The sequence below is a fragment of the Haliotis asinina genome, chromosome 3 (genome assembly GCF_037392515.1).
Source record: "Haliotis asinina isolate JCU_RB_2024 chromosome 3, JCU_Hal_asi_v2, whole genome shotgun sequence".
Taxonomy (NCBI): Eukaryota; Metazoa; Mollusca; class Gastropoda; order Lepetellida; family Haliotidae; genus Haliotis; species Haliotis asinina.
The window spans coordinates 29,649,074-29,675,352 of record NC_090282.1 but is presented as its reverse complement, the minus strand read 5'-3'; the positions used below and the strand labels follow the sequence as shown (position 1 = coordinate 29,675,352).

General features: G+C 35.4%; 1 protein-coding gene across 1 annotated transcript in view; it reads right to left on the bottom strand.

The window, feature by feature from the left end:
• Positions 1-269: 269 nt before the first annotated feature.
• Positions 270-26,279, bottom strand: part of LOC137277791 (zwei Ig domain protein zig-8-like) — a 65,378-nt gene continuing 39,368 nt past the window's right edge. Inside the window, exons 3-8 of the mRNA XM_067809721.1 lie at positions 9,748-9,875; positions 8,671-8,896; positions 5,936-6,247; positions 3,785-3,808; positions 2,270-2,323; positions 270-449 (exon numbers count right to left, since the gene is read on the bottom strand). Coding sequence (XP_067665822.1) covers positions 319-449; positions 2,270-2,323; positions 3,785-3,808; positions 5,936-6,247; positions 8,671-8,896; positions 9,748-9,875 — 875 coding nt within the window. The 3' untranslated portion in view covers positions 270-318. The remainder of the gene's footprint in view (positions 450-2,269; positions 2,324-3,784; positions 3,809-5,935; positions 6,248-8,670; positions 8,897-9,747; positions 9,876-26,279) is intronic.

The window sequence follows — 26,279 nt, the reverse complement described above, 5'->3', positions numbered from 1 at the left end:
TATATTCAAAACAGTTCCCATTATGAGACACAAAAATGATGAGATGATTAAACATTAATGAAGTCATTACATACAAATATAAGTTATGAAATTTGTAAAATATACACTTATCTTTAACCCAGATAAACAGTATGACATATCATCATATGACCATACAGGGAGCCAAATGATTTTGATATCACATGACAGTCACATGACTTTGTCAACCAATGGTGTGGCACCAAGTCCATGGTCCTCAAGAAGTAGTGTGCCTTGGGCACAGCAACTTAACAAGGCACTGTTATTGCACCAGTTCTATCTCCTCTGTCTGTCTCCTCATCATATCACATGCATACAAAGAGGGTAGAGCAACGTGTAGACAAAAAATGCAATCCATGCAGATCCCTCCAACAAGAGCCCAGAGGCTGATGAACCTTGGTGTGGACCATAGGTAGAACCTGAACCTGTCCCTGAAACACAGAATAATTCTGTAACCATTTAAACAATTTTTAATCCAATGAAAAAAAAAATACTTGGACATGATGATACCTCAAGATAATGATTATATTTTTGCCATGATTCAACATAATGTCAATGTCATTCACATCACATCTTTGAAATGATTTTTACAGTGTAACTGTAAGTAAACAAATTCTTGGTATTATTGTGTGGATTAGACTACCAGAAAACTATTTGCTGCAAAACAGCTCAACTGTATTAGAAATATCTGTTCTCCAATGTGGGTAAAATAATTGTTTTTTAGTCAAAGACATGACAAGCATGACTTGTAACTAATCTTAAACAGGTAAATATCTGAAGACTTTAAGAGTCCATTTACTGATTGTAAACAAATCATGTTACTCCCAGGAGACAAAACTATATTTCATGTCTGCAACCATAAGATGAAGAGGATACTATTGACATACTTTACATCATGGTCTCTCACCATGCACTTGATTAAATGCACACTTTCATACTGTCAGCGAGTCACGTGGTTATGTACAGCAATTACAGCTTAAAATGGTGACAGATTGGTAACAGTTTCTAATGTAAAATCAGCAAACCTTGTATTTTTTTTCAAATGTTAGGATAAAAGAAATTAATATGCACTTGATACAACCTCCTTCCATGCATTTGATATGAATATTTCTAGGATATTAACATAATTCATAACATCCAACCTCCATCAGTGCATTCAAGCTTCTTATCTGTTAGAAACACATGCACGAACCAGGAACAGAAACAGTAAGCACATCTACTGTACTTCTATTAGTGTTAATCATTACATAAAGACAATGAAGCACTATACGCACAGAAGAAGTATATTTCACATAGGTACAGATGAAATACAGATCACAAATCTGATGCACATGACACATTAGAAGTCATAAAATACAATCTTTAAATAATCTTTCAAACTAAAAATAATTTCAAACACTGGCCATGTGTCAAAATGAATAAACTACTGAAAGCCATCTAAAAACACTGACTACGTACTCTGTCACAATGTAATTACCTATTGTTTCAAAATCAATTTAGATTGAGATAAGAAACTGTGTTCTTAAGAAATGTATGTTTTTCAAATTCACTAACCATGTTTTTCAGGACAGTTTCTCTTGGGATTTAAGAAATTAATAGCTTGTTATTTGTGTCAAAAGTGTGCTGGCTCATTATTTCTACAACTCAGCCATGGAGCTGATAAAAGGAACTTCTACAGTTTACTTATTTTTTCACAGCAGTGTAAAGTTTATATTCACTTAACAATTTTATAAATAACTGTAGCATTTCACAAAACACATGTAGCTGCTTCAGTGACCAAATAATGAGATTGCCATAGCCTTCCATACATAGTAATGCATGATAGTAAGATGTCAATGTACACATTTGATCTTGAAATACTGTGCAACAAACTGGTGACGGAAGTTAAAGTAAACAAAACAAACCATATCAACTGCTACAACCATTTCCAGTGTTACAATAGTTTACCATGTGAGTTCCTTCCTTCTACATCCAAATATTAATACACTTTGGAACGTATCTTCCAAAATTCTGAAGCCATATTGTAAGGAAACAGAATGCAAAAAGAACTAAAAATCAAAAAGCCAAATATTCAGTGCTATGCATGCTGCATTCATTATTACCAAATCTGGAAATACTTATTCACTGTACTTAGTATTCTTGGTTGTAGCACTTTGATTGCGGTAAATATTTGAAATAAACTAAGTGCTATGGTTATTGCTACTAAGACTCAACACTACGATACTGAAGCACAGTTAACATGTAGACTGACTGTATCGTGCTCCGTGCTGGTTGGACTGAGATTTGGGATCCACGGGTCGCGGTACTGTAAGCAGCGGGGAGAGAAAGTCAACCAGTTAGCCACGCAATAGTCAACAAGTCACACCCATGTTACCAAATGGTCACAAGTGATTTCTGTTATTATCAGCAACAAAAAAGAACAAACATAACTCAAACCAAAATTTAATCAAATACTTCCCTCTTTCTACACATATATTTAGTGATTATAGTGAAACATTACTAGTCAAAAACTTGAAACCAGGAAACTCTCATCTACCAAGTGATATCTTTTGAGACATGGACATGTACACAAAATTTACTTGGCCTAATGCTTCATTTATGATGACATTTATTAAAAAAGACAGATAATTTTACCGAAAATGCTTTCAACCACATAACAAGGATTTCATTCTAAAAAACAATCTTTACAAATGACAAGGAGGAGAAGGCTAATCAAGAATGAATTTCATTCACTATCATTGAAACAGCTTTTACTTCATTATATATTGCAAATTAGTTTTATCTATGTGATATCCAATAATTTATAGAGAAATCACAATATCTTCACATCACATTATGCCTGTGCATACTACAATAAATATGAAATAGAGAATTTTGAAAACAGACAAGTCACTGACCACACAGTATACATGGGTGCAAGGAGTTCTTCTGTATACTATAATTCCATTGGTCACTATGCTGATCTCTAATCACTGTTGATGTATTTCCTGGCTATGCAAATATTTGGCATATCTCTCATTTTTTCTTATTTTCTGGGTAAATATATCCCTCATATTACATCCCCAGGTTGTCCTCATTTACCAAAAATGGAGAGCATTAGGTAATGTAAAGACATATATCTTAGCACGAGTAATGAAATATGTTTCCTGACAATGGGATGAACCATGCAAGTCATTCAGTCTTTCATAAGAATGGCAGGTGAAGATGTTAATGGTACTATGCTGATTGTAACTGTTAGTGCTTTTGGGAAAACATGCATTAATGATTACCCTAATCAGCAGACAAACAGAAAACAACTTTAATAATCCACAATTTTACAGAAACAGAAAAGTTTTTGAAGATTATCCATTCTTTACCCCAAAATACCTATGTGGCATTTTGAAAGTTAAAAACATGTTTTAAATTAATGAAATAACAATACAATAGAATAATAGCATATCTAAAAAGCACATCTTTACAATGCCACATTCTTATATGCCAGCAGTAAACTGTACAACAGAACTTTAACTAAAAGATTTCTCAAAAGTTCCAAAACAAAAAGGAAGATACTATGAAATAAATAATAATAATTCAAAAAGTTTGTTTGATGCCATCCAAATTTGAACCAGTCTTTAACAGCACTAACCACAACAAAGCCAACAAACAAGTCCACACTTGGTTAATATACAGCAAAGCACATAAAACTACATGTTGGGTAAAAAGCAAAATCTGGAAAACATGTTAACCAAAGAAAACATAAAAAATACTAGATACTGTAGATCCCTACCTCTTTTCTTATTCACTGATCCAGCTGTAAACAGAAGAGAATAACAAATTCATCAGATAGTGATCAACTTCCCAATAAGAAATCTTATAAGAGGGATCAAACCCTGAACATCAGCCTATAAGGTGAATACCTTAACCATTAATTAAAGCAACATCCTTCTTAAGGTAAGCACATACATGTCTTCTATTTACATTATCACAAACCTTGGACTGTGTTAACAATCCCTAATAGTACCTACTGTTTTCCAAGTCACAAGCATTCTTCGATTGCTGCACATATTAATCACATCGCAATCACATTTGTGAAACACAAATATGGTTTGGCTTCATATGCTTTAGAAAAGTTAAGTGTTCGCACTTGGCAACGATAGCAATCAACTGTGCATTTTCTCTCAGACCTACCTGTGAATCAGTTAAGAACCTACATGTACCATTGATTCAGTTCGAGAACCCAATAGTATAACCTGACACAAATTTTCAGGATACAGAAGAAACTATGGAATACAAGACTTGAAAACCATTGTCACAAATAAAGTTGATAATAATATTGTTGCCATTGTGTTTCGTGATGTCAGTTTGTTCTCGCCTCCCATCTCACCCCTATCATAAAACCCAATTCAATTTTGCAGACCACAGCATGCATAACATCAAACTTAATCACAAAAGTATCACTATTTTGTGAGCTTAGTACTGATGACACCAGACTTGACATATATATATAACAAAAGCAAAAATAGATACAATATAAATTAAGTTGAGTAGGAAGACAGTGCAGCTCACTTGAAATTTTAGGAATGTTTGTAACACTGATAAATAAAGTTTTTCAAAATAAGATAAAAATAGGAGCAAATAATAACCAGATGCTGAAAATGCATGTGTGTGATAGCTTGATCAAAACTGTTTGAAGCAAGTATGACTGTGTGTCCACATGGTTATACGGATCTCCAATGTTTTCTTTCCACTTTGATACAACCCACAAGCAGGGGTACTCTACCCCTTATACTAAGTTTCATGTCTCTATTTAAGGACATAATTTTATCTGGAACATGAATTATGGAGTCTGAAAGTGAGAAAGTTTTGTTTTCGCTCTTTTTAGTACTTTTCTAGGAGTATCACAGCAGGGGACAACATAAATGGTCTTCTAACACTGTACTCATTTGGGGAACTGAACCTTTGTTTTTAGCAATGACAAGGGAATGCATTAACAACTAGGCTACCCCAACACCCTTTGTGTCTTAAAAAACTGGGCCTTGTTTCCTCAGGGGTGGTACATGCAACTGTGATGATACAGAGTACAACCATGACTGAAGGTAACCTGTCTGCTATACAAATAATCAGCTATACAAAGACCCCTTTTGGCATCTGGCATGGCTTAACACGTATGTACAAGCGAAATCTGTGTCCTTAGTCATCTCAGTCCTTTAACAGAAGCTGATCATAGTTTACATGTTTCAAGTGGGCATTCTGGTTCTGAATGATTTTTTAAAAGATTAACACACAGAGCAGTGTGTCCCATTTCCTTCCAGTCAGGACTGTCTTCTGTCATGGAAATTTGTTTGATATTCCAGTAACCACTTTGTGGAACATTCTGTGTCATGAATTTCTTCTTTATTTCACCTGCCCTAAAATATTTATACAGAGATCAATTATCTTACCATACACTTCTAATCAAAAGTATGTACCGGTAATGTAAACCAAACCTTAACTACATCATGCATAAACAAGTCACAGTCTGTGACTTTAGCCACTAGTCCAAAAAGGAAGTCTAGCAAATGTCTGTTCAGTTTAATTAGATCCACTATAAATAAACTTTGTAATAATTCCAGAATCTTTTGAAAAGTGATAATAAGTGCCAACCAAGATAGTAATCTCAAAAGATTTTGGCACAAGCTAAAGCTATAGTGGAAAAACTCAGCTTCAGCTGGTGATGTAACGTTCACCGGCTATTTACAATCTGTGCATCTTCATATGCACAGCAGCTACAGCTAATGAGCCCTACGGGAGTCAGTCGCTGAATGGAGCATTTTAATTTGCAACTGTACCGGAAAAGATGTCTTTAAATTGATAATTAAAGAATTTAAGAGGAGTTTATCTGGCAATGTTAAGATGACCTCTCTTGTATAATCCTTAGATATAAGCCATGTTCACTTACCAACCATAACTGTCACTTTTAAACTGGCAATTTCCTCGTCTGAGCTGCGGCAGATATACATGCCCGTGTCCTCCACTCTACTGTGATCAATGATTAGCTGGCTGACTAATGACTGATCACGTAATGACCGATATTTTGTGATTAAAATATTGGGGTATTTATGAGAGTCTATTTTATCTCCCTCTTTAAACCAGTCAATTTCCTCTGGTATGTGAGGTCCTCCTGTTGCATTGCATGTCAACCGAATTTCCTGACCATGGTTGGGAAACTCTTTTCCTTCTATTGTTACGCCAGGTTTTCGGATAGGAGGACCTGTGAAAAAGCAGAATGAACAGATTTATCAGCCTTTTGAAGTGTCTGTTTGAATCAAATCACAAGGCCATTTTATTTTAGAGATATATTGTCATGCACCCAGTGATTCAAAACTATTATTCAAGTGCAACTTGAATTATTTGACTGACTTCAAAGAGATCAAAGGAAAGAAATAGAAATTTTCATTTGGTCTTGATGACTCCGATATAACAACAGGGTGATCTGATAAATCTCATATAATATAACAGGACGATATTGCTGCCATTTTCTAACTTTAATGAGTGGGGCAATGCATTCAGTCAGCAGATTGTGACCCATATCACAACCGCCTATGATGTGACTGAGTAAGTGAGCAAGCGAGTGAGCAAACAAGTGAGTGAGTGGTGAGTATGGTTTTACACTGCTTTTAGCAACATTCCAGCAATATCAGAGCGGGACACCAGAAATGGGCTTCACATATTGTACCCAACAGCCTCTGGAAGCAGTCTGTTTCAGGCAGATCACTGAGTCCAAGCATGAACAAAGATCAGTTCTGACAATGAAGCCACTCAAACATTTTATACAAACAGGAAAAACAAGATTAAGTTTTTGGGGCCAGCGTATGATAAGAAATGTTTCGTTAAAAATAACCCAACATCCATGATAACATACTTATGAATCATAACCACTGAACTGTACAGCATACCTGGATGTGTAGCAAACAGCTTAAACTGTCAACAAAACCAGCCACTGACTAAAAGTTACTGATAGCTTTACATCAAATTTCAAAACAAATCCAAATACAATTTATTATGATTTATGTGAAAGTTCAGCTTCCTTAGCAACAGTATCTCTTGGGTCATTGTTTGTGCATTAGCTCCTCTCTATGATTTATCAGTCCTCAACAGAAATTAATAAAGCCAAGCTTGATGAGAATCTTCATCATTTGTTTACAGCATACAGCTTGTGATGCATATACTATAATAAGAGCGAACTCATGAATATGCATAAGCCCATAACATATTATTTTATGGTTTCAGGTCAACTGATGGGACTTGAAGTTTTTATCAAATGGGAAGTAATATCATATATTATTATTATTATTAATTCAGCAATTGTTTCAGAGGAATGCATTGTATTAGGTTTTTCTTTCGTTACACACCCAACTTCAAACAGTTCATCTACCTTGGAACACTGTTTTGCTGATTCAATGAGGCTTGTGATGACAAGAATGGATAGTATCTACGTTTGTGGCTAAAGGGTTGTACCACTGTCCTCATGCATTTCATTTCACAAGTGCCAAGGGTTAAGTGTAAGCAAATACATTACACAGGAATTTTTGTTCATTTATTTGTTTTCAAATGTTCTGGTACACTTTTTCTTCACAGGAAAATGTTGACAAAGTAGCAAATGATTTGATGTTGAATGTTGGCTGAAGGAACCATCACAGAAGTTCCAATTAAGCCATTTACTAAATGTCTTCACAGATGCTATGTGGATACTGTATCCTTGTCCTTTGCAATAACCCTTGTTATCTATTGTATTTCCCTCCAACATTTCAGTCACAAACTCCTCTTGTGGATGATTAAATATCCTCTCATTCATTCTGCTCTCATGAACTCAACATTTGACTCCATGAAATGTATCGGTTTGCTCCATTTTTGCTCATTCCTTACTTCTTAGGATCTTAATTGAAGATTACTAATCAGGACGTCACCATTCACAAGTGTCAGCAGACTGAAGTCATAAGACACCATGGCTAACGGTAATCTCTCTAGGTTTCAGCTACAACTTCATTGCTTCCTCTTCATTTCAGTAACCTTCACTAATCATGACTAGGTTAACCTGCATTCAGTTTAACAGTGTGGACATAGCCTAGTCAGTTGACGAATGTGGCTAAATGGTCTACAGGTTCTGGTCTTAACTTGTCACACTGAAATGTGGTGTGTGGCAAGGATCATTCTAATGAGGGGTTGTGGTACTGAAAGCTAAATGTGATCCAAATCTTACACATATGCAAGAGAATTTAATAGAATGGTCAAAACAGTGACTTTCAAATGTAGGTCAAAACTTTTACTGAATTACAACAAGTAATTGAGTAACACTAGCAACTAAACATACACAAAATTTAATGAACATTTGAACAAAAATGGTTGAGTAATAGTCATAAGTAGCTTTTTCAATATGGCTGCCGTGTCTTTTCAAAATCATGAGCTTTCCACAGAAACTAATATCCAAGCAAATTTAAGCTCACATCATCAAGCAAGTTGCAAATGGCAGATGACTTCCAAAACTATAATATTCAAAACTATCAGAATTAGGGATTACTGTCGGTAATAAATTTTACAAGTTCATAATTTTTATCCAGTTCTGAATGTGCTTAGTAAACAACTGATGCTTAATCCCATTTAACATTTTTGTACATTATCACACAGAACACTTACCAATAACTGTTAATGTGATATTTCTACTAAATTTTTTCTTGTCTGTTATCTGACATTCATAAACCCCGCTGTCCTTCTGACGAGCATTTTTTATAAGTAGATTCCAGTCTGAAACTCCTGGCTGCTCATGGCGAATCTTGTTGTCCACAAAAACCCTTTTATCTTTTATCCATGTCAGTGTCCCCACTGTCATCACCTGTCCATTTGCCAGACGACGCCAAGCCACCTGTTCAAAGAAAGTTGACAACATATGTATAAGAAGTAGGGGTGAAACAGTAGTCTCTTACCAAGGTGTGATACCGTACTTATTACAGTACAAGGCCTTTGCTTTGGTCTGTTGCATTTCAGTATAATATGACATATGATCATTATGCAGAAAACTGAAAGCAACCGACATTACACTGTCAAGTTACATGACACCACCCCCACCCCCAATAATCTTTGTTATTTTGAATGAACAAAACTGTCATTTTTTTACTTCATCAAAGAATGGTACAAAATATTGTATTTTTTTATTGCATTATGGTATACAGAAGTGATGGGAAAATACAGCAGTTCTGCTAATACTAACAAGTAATAACAAGTCCAATATCTGACGACAGTAAAACAAGATAGTAGATTATGTTGGATTCAAATTCTTTTCAAGATAGTGCTACTGAACAGCATGAATAATTATCTTTAATTCATGTGAATAAACCCAGGATCTTAACAAACTAATGGGATCAAGTGAGGCTCAATGACTTGATTGATACATGTCAACTTATCCCAAATGCTCATGCTACTGAGCACTGGACTGTCTGGCCCAGACTCAATCATTTATACCCAGTTGCCATATAACTGGCATATTGATGAGAGAACAGTTAACACCAAAAAAAAAAAAAGAGGGATAAAAATAGAAAACAAAAAAACCCCCCAAAACACCCAACAAATTCCATTCTGGTGTAAACTAAACCAACAAATTCTATTCTGGTATAACCTATCTGTCAGCAAGCTGTTGATCATCATCAAATGTTAATAACTGGCAAAACCACCTGCATGTCTGCACCCACTGAAAATATATCTCACAGAATGATTTACCTGTCTTGTGCCAAGGTTTTTAACTGCGCAGGGCAAAGTGGCCATATCTCCCTCTCGCACAGTGATGTTGATAGTGGCTGCCAGAAAAGATGGATTTTTTTGTCGTTTGTTGGTAAACTGCAAGGATTCTGAAAATAAAAACAAAACAGATTCAGTAATAAAGCAGCATTTTATGAACTCCCTAATTTGGATGGTGCCATTGTCAGCTCAGGTACTTAACACATTAACACATTATCAGTCAAGAAATAGTAATTCACTAGTGGCCATGGAACTTAATTTAGGTCACTTTGTCTACTTCAGACTGGCTTGGGACCCACTAAAATGTCTGAATCAGACAGCAGTCTGAGTTACACAGAGATTTCCTATTTCGATGCCCGATCATCTCAACTACATTTTAAAATTTAGTTGTAATCACAGAAAAGATAAATAAGCCTAATCTGGACAAAATACTCAAACCAATCAACTGGTTGTCTATTCAAAGTTCATTGGCCAAGCAGACTTCCTGCTTAGTCCAGATTATAAAGCAGTGGTTTTATGTGTAACAATCTATTTGTGCCAGCGCTACAGAGTCCAAGATACAGAGTTTTTTCATTATGACAACAATGAAGGATTACATCAGGACCGTAAGTTCAGTTGGGTTTCGACAGCAATCAGAGTCTGAGTTGGACAGAGTGGACTGTATACTGTTCATGTTTCTAGACAAACAAATGAGGCTTACTTGTCATTGAAATGTCACAGAATCATTTGAAACATACTTATTATTTTAAGCCAGATCGGACAATGTTATACAGTATTCAAATATTCACACACAAGCACCCCATCCAGATTACAAAGTACATTTCTCTGGTCGATTTCTGCTTGACCCAACACCAAATGAGAACAAACTGGAAGTTTTTGTGTGAAATAATATCACTAGAGAGGAGCAAGGAGATTCAGCTACATCCAGCATCACTACACCCAATGGCATGATTTGTTTCCAAATCATACTGTTTGCACGTGTTTTTATACATTCATGTACAATGTAAATGTATATCATGTTTGTAAAAATGAGATTCAGCTACATCCACTGCAGCTCATTGCGAGACATCTTTCAATAATTATAATGTATGGATATTGTATGCATTTATGTACAATGTTTAACATGTTTGTATCAATAAGATTTATCTACATCCAGAGTCACTGCACTCAGAGACTATATAATAGATGGTTTCTGCTTTACCAGATTACATGGTGTCATTCCAATTTCTACTAAATGCACATGTTTCTATATATTCATGTGTAACATGTCCGTATCCAACCTGACTGGGTTGCACTATGCAGAAAAAGGGTCTAATATATTCTTTCAATGCGTGTGCTTAAGGAAACATGACTGCCAAAAATTGAGTATCACACTATGTACAACAGCAATAAAACTGCCATCACTTGAAAGATAACACCAAACCTTAATGAATACAAAACCCTTGAGGTGTTATTCTATGCATCTCTCTTCATGTAGTCACAGTTAAGTAAACATATTTTGCCAGCATTCCCCTGGTCTTGTCAATGGCTGTTCACTGTATTATGACATACTTGAACTTACATGTCAGCTATGAAAGACTATACTGGTAACAGCTGCCAAAGCAAACAGAACTCCATCGTCAACAGGCTATATGATCAATTGTAATCAGTGACACTTCATACATTGAAGTGAAGTGAGTGAAGCATACTGTCTAGCCTCATCAACTCTGTAGAATTTGATAACACCAGATGACATTTCTCAGTGTTCACTTAGAATATTATCCAAGCCATCCTTCTTCAAGACTATACATGGAATGTGTAAACAAACACCTTCTCTGTAGAGTTAATTATTTGCCTGAGCAGATCTGTTGTAGGTGTGACATGCCATCTCTTTATTTTCTATGACTTCATGGCAAACCACTACAAGAACCATTTTTAAAAATATTTAACAACAATCATCAAATGATCAAATGAAATCCATTGAAAGAATAAAAGCATGATTGAACAGGCGTAATAGGATATTTGTTTTCTTTACCTAACAACTGAGGTTTTCATTATTGACAACACCATCAGATCATTCTAACCAAACTGCCATTGTGCTGTTATACAACTTAAAGGACTGTCTCTGACTCTCTACTTCAAATGTTAGCCATGATGCATTAACATCTTTAATAGTAAGGAAGTGGAAGAAGTAACCAGGCCTGAATAGTTTAATGTAAGACTGCTGTCAGTGACAAATGTTCTGAAAGGCTAATTAGGACATTAGGACATAACCAGTTATTATTGTTTGTGGAACCGCTGAACTTACACAAAGAACTCAGAACAAGTTGCACACTGCACATGTTATAGATCTTCACATTGGAAGTATCCACTGAATAGATATTGCTAACAGTTTGTTCATCATAATGCTTATAATATAGATTTCAACACATAGATAACATGTAAAATTTGTTTTTCATATCAGTATTGGGAAATTGGTTCAAATCTCACAACTGATGATTGCTTCATTACCAACGAATCATTGAAAAAAATTGGTTAGCATAATTTTTGCTGTTATTGGGTTGCATTACAAATGGATAAGCACAGAAGCTGGAAGAGTGAAACAAATGCACTTGCTGTCCATGATGAGGGTAGCTTAGACTACAGTACAATTCCTAAAAATTATGTCACTTTAAAAAAATTTTAAATAGCAATTATGATGAATTTTATTTTTATTTCTTTCCAGTAGAGCATGAAAGGCAAATGCTAATATTTAAAAATCATAATTATTATTACTTTGAAACAATGTACTAGTTTAAGGGCAAATACGGCCTAATCATGAAGTTCACTAAAGATGGGAAGGCGATCATCTTCTGTGTGCATAAATTTTGTAAGAAAGAAAGTGAAAGAGAATGTGTTTACTGTTCTACCTCTATATACAGAAAGACAGCAGCTTTAGTGGTTGGAATTTCTGAAACCAGGTACAAAAGAGATATTAGGGAACAGATGATTAACAAAGTAGGAGTTGTCTCAAGGCCAAGAAAGGTTGATGAACTGAACAGCTTTCAAAAGGAACTTGCACAGAATGCCATCACGAAGTGTTTTTTCTTGACAACAAGTTTATTTCATTGCAACTTCTAAAGAAATACATGCAAACAGGACACTTGTTGATTGTGATTTACGATACATTTTCTATGGAAATTACTTCATTCTTTTGGATACAGGTACAAGAAAGTATGTGGTAAAAATAGACATGTTTTATGTGACAGAAAAGATATAATTCTACTGAGAAACAACTACCTTTGAAAAATAATACAGAAATGTGAAGAAGGATTTGATGCCATCTACCTGGATGAGATGTGTTGTCACAAAGCACAAGAACAGTGGTGTCATCACATGTGACAGTTTCCAGAAAACTACCTATTGGTAAAGGTGAAAGGGTCATCATACTTCACATAGGCTGTAGAAGTACAGGCTTTCTTCCAGGTTGTGACCTTGTGTTCCGGGCAAAATTGCAGGATAACCATGAGTTCCACACAGAAATGAACGGTGAAGTGTTTCTTAAATGGATACAGCAACAACTGCTTTCAGCTCTGCCACCAAAGTCTGTGGTGATTATGGACAATGCCTTGTATCACAATGTACAAGAACCAGTAAGCAAAGTATCCACCTCAAACACAAGGAAAGGAGACAAGGTGTCTTGTGACATAAAATTTCCAGTAAAGATGACAAAACCTCTATAATATCATAAAAGCCAACAAAACAAGATCAGTATACAAAGTGGATCACATGGACATGACGGTCTGAGGTTGCCCCCCCAAATCATTATGATATCAACGACGCTAAACTGATCTTCGGCATGGTTAAAAAAGAAACTGGGAGATGGAGCAACACATTCAAACTGTTCTATCATCATATCTGTGGACAGTGACAGACGTTATAGTGGCAGTGAGATCAATGGAAATTCGAATTTGAACTTTGGAAACTAACTCTACTTGTTCTTGCTGTTTCATTTACAGAATATACTCCCTTCTGATACAACCTAATAATAGTGATTTGAAACTATGATCTTTTTTTTCATTTAGGAAATGTAGTCTAAGCTACCCTCATCATGGACCACACATGCATTCGTTTCACTGTTCCATCTACTGTGATTATCCGTTTGTAATACAACACATTTGATTTGGAACTCTGATTGTTTGTTAAACAATCTTCCTCCTAAGGCGAATAAAGTTCTGAGATTTAAATGTTCAGTTGGCAAAGTAAAATTATGAGGATTCATAATTTTTATTACACTTTCTTTCATTTACTATTTTTGTTTAAAGTGAAATTCTTTGGTTTGTTTTCAATGCAAACAGACTCTAGTCAAGTGAGTTTTCTAAGAAATAAATACACTCTCAGGCCCTGATAACATAAAAGATATGTTCCTTCTGCAATTGTTTCAAACAATAGTTCTAAAATCGTTCTTGTTCGATGACAAAATGTGATCCTTTGCTTGGTCGAGTGTTCACTGTGACCAAGCTTTGATTATTTCAATGAATCAGAAGATCAGTATCTCAAACAAGTTTTCCATTCAGCCCATTCCATGCACTTTAGCTGACAAAGCTGCTGATGGCACAGTGTCCTTAACCTGATTCATGGTGTCAAGTGTGAATATCCATAGAAACTGTAGGTGGTCACCCTGTACTACTGAATAAAGCATTCATAAAATCTAACTACACAATATGGAATGCTTATACATGTTAACAGCAATTAAGTAGGATGATGTCACACGTAGACCATCAGTGAAAGAAGGACACAAATGGTCACATATGGAATAGCATTTCATGTTTCTGTTGAATAAGTTCTTAGATAACAATACCTCCTTGAAACAAAGTACTGCGTCTCGGTCCAACTGAAAGCTTCCAGGACCAAACACACCAATGGAATTCACTGTCACAACATGGTATTTTTCTTCACAAAGCATTTTTCAGGAGTTATCTTCCTTCTCTTCCTGATCCAGAAACGTTTATCTGACAGTTACAAAACTTTGGACATGTGTTAAACCTCTAACGAAAACCATTCCATATAGCTGTTGTAAATGGTGTGAAATGTATACTGAAGAATGTGACTGAACACATAGCTGGGGTGATAAGACATGCGCAAGTAAACTTGGCAATGTGCACGATACCTTGTTAAAGAGACAACTAACATCCCCTGATGTCAGATAGCTTACTCAACATACTTAACTCGTTGAAAGATGAAATGGCAAGTGAGAGTTGTAAAAGCATGTTTGACAAGAGTATCTGCACAGTAATGATTAAAATCTTCTAAGAAACTTCTTATTACTATTTTAGCCCTGACTCATTGTATTGAAGTAGGTCGTATCTTTCTGAACAGATTATGAAATCTCCCTACTTCATTCACAATTGTAAATAATGATAACAATAACACATAGTGCTGAACTCCACATCTCTCAGGTATTCAATAAGTGCACACAAGATAATGGACATTATGCAAGCTGCCTGTGAGGTGCTTGAAGGTTAATAGTCATACGACTTATTCAACTAGGTACCCATTTTCTGCATAGTGAACAGGGAAAATTTTGAACAAACTCACTTGTCTAAGGTGAGACCACATGTGTCATGCGTGCGTCACTGTGGGGCAGGACAGATGTCCTGGAAACTCTCAGGAGTCTAGCTGTCACAAATGGTCACCCATCCAATGACTCTCCATGACCAGCATTGCTGAACTTTAACTAGTTTGTGATCTTGGCTCTATGCACACCACCACACAGTGATGTTTTCCCTTTTAAGTATAATAAATTGTCACATGTTCAGGTAGATAATAGGCATTCTGCACACTGATCTAATCTTCAACAGTAATCTTCCTATCCAACTGGCAGTGCAATCACACTATCACACTGATGCACATATTACACATGACTGAAAATGGCACTGAAATGAACATATTTTACAGATAAAACAGTTCATTATAAAAAAAAAGAATGTAATAAAAAGGAGCCCTGAGACTTTCTTTACTTTCAGAAATTGCGGAAATCTAGACCTGCCTCATAATCTATCCTTGCATGGGCTTACTGGAATATATTTGTTTCAGGGTCTGTATGACGGACTAGTTTTAAACTAAAATATCAAGCATTGGTCATCATATCCTGCTGTGCCTTCTACATCATCTAAGCCAACAGTTTGTATAATAATACATGTAGCCCAACAGTGAGTGAGTATGGTTTTGCACGGCTTTTAGCAATTTTCCAGCAACATAACAGTAGGGGACACCAGAAATAAGCTTCACACCTTGTATTCATGTGGGAATCGAATCCAGGTCTTCACTGTGCTGAGCGAATGCTGTAACTACTAGGCTACAACACCACCCCTAGTGTTCTAAGCCATGATATTGATGGAAGATTGCTGAAAGCAGCATAAAATCTAGCTCACTCACTGTTTATCTTTCTGTCATCGGTGTTTGTATTCCCTGTTTTGCCTTGAAAACATTTGCTGCTGAATCTTTGCATTGATGATCACAAAACTAGTATATTCTCTGAATTGCATTTATTAAAAAAAATCCTAACTGCCATCTCATAGGTCATGGTTGCTATATTCAAATGGCTGAACCCTTTTAAGAGAAGAGAAGAAAATGCTTTTTTGTTCCATGGGAAGTTTTGTTAGACCTTTGATAATATATCATCTGGAAATATGGAATGCCATAAGAATGTGGCATCAGCATGTAATGTCTGTGTATTCAATTTTGGACCTCTTTATAACCTTTGACACTTCATGTATCTAAAGATCTTAGCAAATTATATTTAAACGTCTCTGAAACCACTTTATGAAACAGAAACCTTGTATATGGAATCTTCAAAATACTCAAGGAATACGCTGTCTATCATTAAAATTGCTGCTTAAGGGTTGTCACAATTGAAATATCAGTTACTCTGCCATATCTGTATGTATCTCAAAAAGTGGCATGCATAAATTTGAACATTAATTTATCATTTTTGGACTGATGATACCATTGCTTCTGTGTCATCTTTTATTATTTGTAGGCCATTATGAACTTTTTTCTCATGCATGCTAATCGATACAGTTACAAACATGCAAGTAATGTTCTTTTCAGCAGGCCAGTTTGTCTTTAAAACAAGTAAAACACAAACAGATGTACGTAAACCTGTAATAAACAAATAACAGGAAAGTTACATGTGTATACAATGAAAATTTGGAAATGTGGTAAATGTGGACAAAGTACTGTTCAAGAGGCAACTTGTTTTTGTGAGCATGCAATCAGTCAATATAATTGTCACCACAAAACATTAGTGAAGCATTTACATATGCTGATATTCAATTAGTTCCACAAGTCACTCTACATGATTTCATAGAAATATGCTGCTCCTAGGGCGATAACAAGAAAGTGGACCCGCCCTTATTGTTTGTTTATTGCAGACAGAAATGCAAATCTGGTGTTCCAAAAATGTTTAAATCTGACATGCATTCACTGTGTGATCCACATCAAATAGTTCATGTGCCAATACATGTATACAGTATTAAAATAAAACATGAAGGAGCAGGTCTTTACGACAGGGTGGATAACACTTAAAAGACATCATAATGAGTGAGTGGTTTTATGCCGTGTTTAGCAATATTCCAGCAATATGTGAGGATGTTACCGATAGCAATGGGCTTCACACATTGCACCCATGTGGGAAACTGAACCTGGGCCTTTGGCATGAAAAGTGAATGCTTTAACCACTAAGCTATCAGAGTAACCTGTAATATTATTATGCTGGATCCTATCAGGCAAGTTATTGAGGTGGTTAGCAACAAACTTTTATCGTCTGACACACACAGGTAAAAGTCACAGTTACAGTTGAGTCTAGTAAGCATACAGTCTAAACTGTTTGTCACTTTTGAGAAATATGTGTAACTGAGGATCTGACAACAGACTGAATGCACTCATTTGAAAGCTGGATTTGACAAAAACAATTCAAACATTATCAAACAATTACCACAAAACTGCAAAGTTATGGTCTAAAACACACCCATGTTACTTATCAAATACATCTCCACTGACTAAGCATTTGTCTGTGGGTTTAATAGCTACCTCAAAAAAATGTCAACTTATTCTTCCCCATATTCTCATAGCACAATAAGCATTCCTGGGTGTTCATAACAATTACATAGCACTGTCCAGACCAGAAAATAAACACAATGTCAGCAAAAAAACATCCTACTTATCAAACTTGCCAAGTAAGTATAATAGTGAGGGCAAATGGTTTTATGTGCTTTAAGTGATATGGTAGCCAGGACACCAGAACCTGGCTTCACACATTATGCTCAGGTGGTGAACAAAACCATATCTTTGGCATACTGAACGAACACACTAACCACATGGCTACCCCAACATTCTGTAAATTTTGTTAAGAGTTTAGGTTTATGCCACACTCAGCAATATTCCAGCTAAATGGCGGCGATCTGTAAATATTCAAGTCTGGACCAGACAATACAGTGATCACCAGCATGGGCATCGATCTACACAATTGGCAACTGATGACAGGAGTCAACCAAGTCAGCAAGTCTGACAACCTCATCCTGAAAGTCACCTCTCAGAACAAGATCAATTCTAACCTGAATCTTCATGGGTCCATACATTTTGTAAAACAGAGCAAATAAACCAGTAAATGTGCTTGTGAAGATGCAAGCCACATCAGTTTGTCTCTGATCAAAATTACTACCCAGAATCCAATTTTATCTCATAAATAATGATCGTTGAATAATGACACCAATGAACCATATATGAAAAGAATTCCATGCAGTATCAAAATTACATTTAATTAAAACAATCTATCCGAACTTTTGAAAGAGATTCCACAGAACTGCTCTTCTTTAGAATTCCACTTGTTCTCAGATCATCCATGAAAGATATTGATTTTCATTCAAAACAATTCATGACTAATTTTGACATCTGATCTTCAAAATGCAATCCTGTGGAAGAATTCCTGGCAGTGAAATATTTAATGTCATTTTGATACTAATTTCTCAGTCATAAGAAGATGACTTATATGATACTATTATAAGATTTCAATGCCATTTAATGCATAACAAGCTCATTCAAATATCAACTATGGAGACCGCAGTTTGCAGTAATAACAGAGAGTCATTAGATTCAACTTGGTTGAAATCAAAATGGAAAAATGACACCATTTTATCCTTATAGGTGCACTAAGGGGTACCTCTTTTAGAAACTATTAAATAATCCATGCATGGTATTTTTTCACTACCACAATCACTCTTTGAAAACCAAGGGGATATAAAAGAATACATAACAAATCCCTGGACAGTTTTCTTTGAAATTATTTCTTGAGCAGTGTCGGTTTTCTATGACATAGCTGAAGAGTTTCTAAGAGAATGGGGGTAATCTTTCACTAATTACAATCAATGAGGATTAAAGTACAAAATTGCAAAGGAAGCATTTTTCTGTGAAAGATCGAATCATGTTCGGTTGAGTTCACTGTTGCATTTACTTCTCTCTTGCACACAATATCCAAAATATCATGCTGTTCATTTGGGAGCTCAGAGACAGGAACCATACACTTTAAATAAAGAATCTGAAAAAGTGTTCCCCGAAAAATGCAAATGAGGAATCTTGTTATCACTGGTATCAAAATAGCGAGCATTAACTATGAATGCTCAAAGTTCACAATCAGCAGTTTGATGGGCTTGAAGCTAGACTTATTTCATCCATTTACCACAGTCGGGCAAATGCTGTTCTCACATTGACAGAAACTCAATTGATTCAATGACAAAAATGGGCACTTCAGAAACTGGCTAGGAGGAAATCAGACAGTTCAGACTACCAATAAGGCTTTTGGGTCATTTATTGCAAAGCTAATTAGATTAAACAATCAATTGATCACCTGCATCTGACATGTCAACATAGAACAAAATGTTAATTTATCAGATAAATACTTTGTTCACAATTTAATTTGATAACAAAGTCTTCATTTACAGAAGTCAGTCTTGTACACTGAAAACAGAAGAATTGATCCAGTTTAATCGTTTTCTGCCCTGGAAATGATGGACAACTTACAAATAAAAAAGAAAGTAGCTGTCCTTTCTTGAATCAATAGTATCTTCAATAACGTTAAAAGTAAATGACAAAGCTCCCAAAATAATATCAATCATGGGAAGTATGCAAAAAGTGATTCAATTAAGAATTTCACTAAAGGAAACATAATCTGCAAAGAATTATTTTTGGACAACTTCAAGCTCAAATTATATTAACAAGCTGACACACAAATGGCACTGCAATGTAATATATACATCCTTTGGGCATTGTATGTAGTGCTAGCTGGGTAATACCATTTTACATCCTCTTTCATGTATAGTTCTCTCCTGTAAGTCAAAAACATAAAAAATATATCAATCATAAGAACATTTATTCTCTGCGCTGAATTATATTTTTGAAATGGTTTTGTACTGACACATATTTGAAACTGACAAAATATTATTTTAGGTTACATCCTTCCTCTTGGCTTTGGAACAGAAAATATAATCAGTGTGGCCTACTCACCACCATGTCTCATGACCTAAAGGGAGTACAGATAGCATTATAAATTCAACACTGGGAACATATTGCAGAGACTGCTCAGATGGCACAATGTGAGATTAACATATCCCCTTAAAGGAACAGATAGACTCCATATATTCATGTATTTCTGTGTATATGCCACTTTTGTTGGTTTCACAAGTGGATGTGACACAAATTAAGTTGTCAGATCCACAAGAGGTCTATACAGTGGTCACAGTATCCAGTTCTTACTGCTAGGGTACACTGACATGTCATCAACAAAGTCACTGAGCCTAAGTACAAGGGTATCGATACAGATCACAGAGACAGGGTATGAAACTCATATTTCAGATTGACCTCAGAGCTGGTTAGATGTAAAACTTGACATCCCTCAACAACACTTACCTACAAATATCTTCATACACATGTCAGAATTTTAACTCAATTATTGGGCTGGTGACACTGAGAATCTTGCAGTCTGTGTTGAAAATACCCCATCCCGGATGGTATTTTGGAGACTGATATTCACAAAATATTGACCTATTATCAGCAAAGTGACAGAGTTTAGTTCAACACCACTCTTCGCATTATTTCATCAGTATCATACTTTGGGACACCAAAAGTGGGCTGCACACATTATACATAAATGGGGAATCAAACCCAGGACATCAGTATGACAAGCAAACACTGTAACCACCTGCCCATCATATATCTACAGCCGTAGCAGAAATAACTCTGAGTAATTTTAACCACATAATCCACAAGCAGTCAGTGAAAGACATAGTATTGCTGCCACTGTCTTTTAAGACCAGATAAGTCTGCAAAGGATCAAATCTCTTCAGAATCCCAATTTACTCTTACATCTACAGTAGCAATGATGTTCAGGAAGCACATTCCCTAAATATCTGTCATATGTATAAACAATTGTCTTCCAGTGAAATTCATCTAATTATGGACATACTAAATTTTTTTAAGACTTTCACTCTGAATGTTAACAGCTTAAATATATGATGCATAACAAAATCAACAGCTGTGTTTACTATGCAACAAACAGCATTCTTGGAACCTTAATTGTTGCATGTGTACCAGGGTTTCAGATTTGCAAATATCAAAAACACATTATCTTAAACAATGCAACAAACTGTAAAAATCTACTTTCTATTTTTGATAACAACTTTGCCAGAAGTTTTATGGCATTGCATATTTTTAATGTGTATGGTAATTTGTGATGCTTCATTTACATGGTGATATGTATGTTTATGTGCTTTACTGATTGTATAATGAGTGAGTTTGCTTTTTAGCAATTGTATGAAAACCTCTTAACTTGTCTGCAAAGAACTGAATACAAAATTCATTTGTCATTCATGTGACATAAACATTCATCTAATTTAAACAAAAGCTGAAACAAAAGCAACTCAATCAACATCTTATGTTATAATATCTTATTATTATCACAATATCTTATTATCAACATCTGTCATCTTATGGATGAATGTTGCTGTTGAATGAACATATTCTCTCTGTAAAGTGATATTCTGGATGGTAGGTAATCCTACTATGGCTGTGAGTTATATAATAATTTATGAGAACAAAGCCATCTGTATTATATACCTGTAAGTCTAGCCAGTTCTAGTATCAAATCTGAATCCAAAGAAACAACTTGAGAGGGAACTGTATTGAGCAATATAAGATTTCCTTGACAAAATGCCAGTCAAGGTGAAGGGGTCAGTAGTGTTTTCCCAGTGAGAATCAAGGTCAGAAGGTGGAAAGAATGAGAGATGACAGCTACTAGTAAAACCATTATGGGAAATAGGTACTGCTTGCAGAATATTCTCACAAGATAAAATTCCCCATATTTTCAAGACAGTCTCTGTACTCCAAGACTGTACTCCAGAACAGAACAGTAGAGACTGATTGCCTGGAAATGTGCCACAAAACCAGTGAATTTAGCTCCATAGGAAGAACTATTTGAATTCTTGTGACAACGGTAATGTAAAGGTTATGCCAGGGTTAAGGAAATGGTATAGAGAAAGTCGACCGTGTTTGTATGACATTCAAGTTAAAATGTGACATGGATTTTATGACATCTCGACTGATTACCGCATATTTAGAAAAACTCAGGTGGAAGAAATATATACTTAAATCCTTCTGACACAAAGTAAATGTCAGTTAGCTATGTCTACATTGCATGTGTCATTTCAAATTTCAGAATGAATACAAAACAGACTATGTTAAAACACAATAACATAGAACCGTCAATCTTAGTTTTACTATCTCATGTCAAAAACAAGATGAAAACATGATGGCTGTTTTCCGAACTGTACATTATATATCAGTGAGTGAGTGATTTTAGTTTTATGCCTAACTCAGCAATAATCTAGCTATGTGGCGGCAGTCTATTAATAATCGCGCCTGGACCAGATGATTTAGTTATCAACAGCATTAGCATTGATCTATGCTGAAATACAATGTGTCAGCTATGTCGGGGAGCCTGACCACACCATACTTTTGGTTGCTTCTTACAACAAGCATGGGTTAGTTAAGCCCAATTCTAATCCAGATCGTCACAGGTATTTCAAGTCAGTTTATTGAATTGTTTTGTATGGAAGCCCCTGTTTCCTCCTTCATATTTTACATATATACTGCGAATACCAGAATAACAGTGCACCATATATGTGAAGAAAAGAGGTGATCATGCAATATCTTATTTAGCAAAATATTATGTCAATGAAGGATCTATTGTCTATAGATCAGTGTTTGCAATAATTTGCCAGTTGGCGATCGAGGGCCCACTGCTGCCTACAGGCTTTAAAAATCTACAGGCCCTGAATGAAATCTGCATGCATTTTGTGGAAGTCAAATTAATAAAAGTAGAATTTTTCACATTTGTGTCTACAAAATCAATTAGCGAAGCCTATGGCATGGAAAGAAGTTAGTCGTTACAAACTGGTGTTGACATTTCCATGTGCAGAGCACTGAAATGCCAGTGAAACTTACAGCTATCATAACACGAATGGTTAATTCCCATATGATAATAAAGAAAACAATTATGGGAAACATTCCACTTTAAAAAACCAAAACTGCTCTAGATATCAATCCCATAAATAGTGAAAGTATTTTATTACCAAGACTCTCAATATACAGTCATTGTGTAAACAAGTTCAGTTACTGAAATGTTATGGTGAGAATGTCTTTTCATCAGTGTAAGCATTGTTAAGGGTAACAATTATTCACAACAGAAAGTCAATGTGAAATAACTTTTGATGATAGCAAAGTCAGTAACTATCCTCTGTGCGAAAATGCTTCTGACATTTTTCAGCTCTTTATTGCAAAATATTCAAATATTAATGTGCTTTTGTTCATGCAACTTTGAAAACATTTCTTCTGATAAACATGATTCTTCTTTTATGTCAGCAATCAGAATGCTTTTCATTTACAATTTCACATAACTGTGATACAAGTTTAAGAGAATAGATCATAGTAATCACAAAAACCAACTAGCAATAAATCAATTGATTACAATCATGAGAGGCTTAAAATAATACTGTTGTTTCAGACCTTTGAAAGATTGATGCTTCTTTTATAGATCACATAACTAAGAGTTGATCAGGCTTACCAGAAACATGGGACATCTTTTTCAAAATATCCTTGAATATTAAAATTATCAATTGTATTCCACATGTCAAAGGATGTATTATGAGTGAGTTTTGTTCATGCTGCATATACATTTTTTTAAAGTCATAAGGGGTCATTTTCCTCTATCTCTTTTGGGTTCCCTTCTTCAAATTATAACGTTAAAACTCACCCGTCACATGGTGAAGAATCTACCCTTGAGATCTGCAAAGTATATGTATTTCAGAAGAACAAAAATCAATATACATTCCAACAATTCCCGATCTGTCCTTGGACTGGAGCAAAGATGTAATGATGTTTAAGCACTCTAATTCAAATGTCAACCCAATCATCAAGATTTGCCCTCGGATCACTCAGAGAATCTCTTCTCACAATTCAAATTCTGTAGGGAAAATGTCTGACGAAATTCTTGGCATTTAGGTGTGTATGTACATTACGGTAGTGGGGTATGTCACAAGAACTAGGATGGTCATCCATGCATATTGTTCTGTAAATGAACAAAGCCTTGAGACTGCCTATGTCCTGCCTGGGTTGAATGGCCTCCTTTCAGTATAGTATCCACCATATGACATAAAATATATAATACTGGTCATTGTTATCAATGAAACAACACTGTTCAAACACATGTTACACAATCATAACACAATCTGCATATACTGGTATGTTCTATTGTTTGGCAGTCATTCAGCCAAGGTACACATTAGCATATTAATATGTACATGCTATCATTATGATGACACAAACTGATCTGGTTACAAGCTTGGGAAAAATTCCATCTTTCATCATTAGTAAATTAAACTTAGACATGTATATGAACAGACAATGACCTGAAGACACCCAGTGGTTTATTTCATGCTAATCCTGGATAAGTAACTTGAATATAACTTCGAAAATTTATGACAATGCGAAAAACATTCAGTGAAATAATACACATAATTATTCTCTTTCAAAAACAAATGAACATACAGTACCAGATCAGTGATAATGGTATCCATGCAAGCAACTGGTACTTCATTTGCAGCTTGAACTATCTTGTATCAGTACATTTATTTGCATATTCTAATGAATATGATGAATATAAATGAATGCACCGATAAACCTCTTGGTCATATGCATCAGCTCCTAAGATGTGGTTTTCTTATTAAAGGAAATGTACAGAAAAGGATTCATTAATCTTTCTTAAGAAACAGTTTGACAGTATGACCACCCCTTTAACCAAACGCCAATTTTACTCAGACGTTGTTACCCCAACCTGGAAATGGCTGTGATGACAAAAGCACTGTGCACCTGTTACATGATGAGAGGAATACAACCATGCTCATTGTGAAATTGAATATGCATACAGCAATATTGCAAGCAATTATTTTTCTTATATTTTTCTATTTTATGCAGTGGTAAATCTCTAGTATAATGAAGGCAGAAAATGTCTGAGTCGGAGAGCGCAGTGATTGATGTTATGAACAATATCCCACACTCACAATTACTATGACATGCAATCAGTAAAGTCACGTAGCCTGGCCCAACAATATGTTATCATTTCATAAATGAACAAATTCTGTCATCTTTCATTAATTTACTGTTTAGCATGTCTACTCTACTTTGCATGGACATCATGTGGCATCAACATAACATGGCATTTGAGGCCAGTAAAAAGACTGATAGGCATGTTACCCACATCCTGTAGTGTAAACTATCTTGGACTATTTTCTAACCTTTACATGTTTTTCAATTTACTTATTTCAAAATAGTTTTCCTTAATTTCCCCAAAAGTGTGAACGATCCATACTGTAAAACATCTGAGTGAATGCTAGAGGATCTGTGAAGTTGTAATCAAGAACATGAGCTTTTATATATCATGGTAATGCTTTTCTTAAATCAGTCCAGCACACAAGACAACTGAGATGAAATCATTAAGAAGTATTATAGGCAAGCCACTTTGGTCTTGTACATCAACAAAGAGGACTGTGTTTTTCGTATTCTGAGTACACTACCAGCCGCAAGTAGGGAGGTTGTTTCATAACACCATTTTGTGTGTATCAATATAAGGTTTCATAATCACATTCCCATATGGAACGTTGATTAATAGCAGCAGGAAATTTGCCACCGCACTGTGTATGTGATATAACAGGGTTACCAACCACATGCATTATTCATACCACCATATGTCTGTATCTGTATTTGGTTCATTAAATCATTATATAACATATTCATGACAAGGCAACCATAAATGCTTAATGCTTACACATTCCAGTATATAGTACATGCATGTACACCTTGGTGATTTCAGTCACTGCAAGAATACACATCCTTCATTCCACTTGCCTAAACTATTGACCTGATACAAGTTTGCTCATTCTTTACTT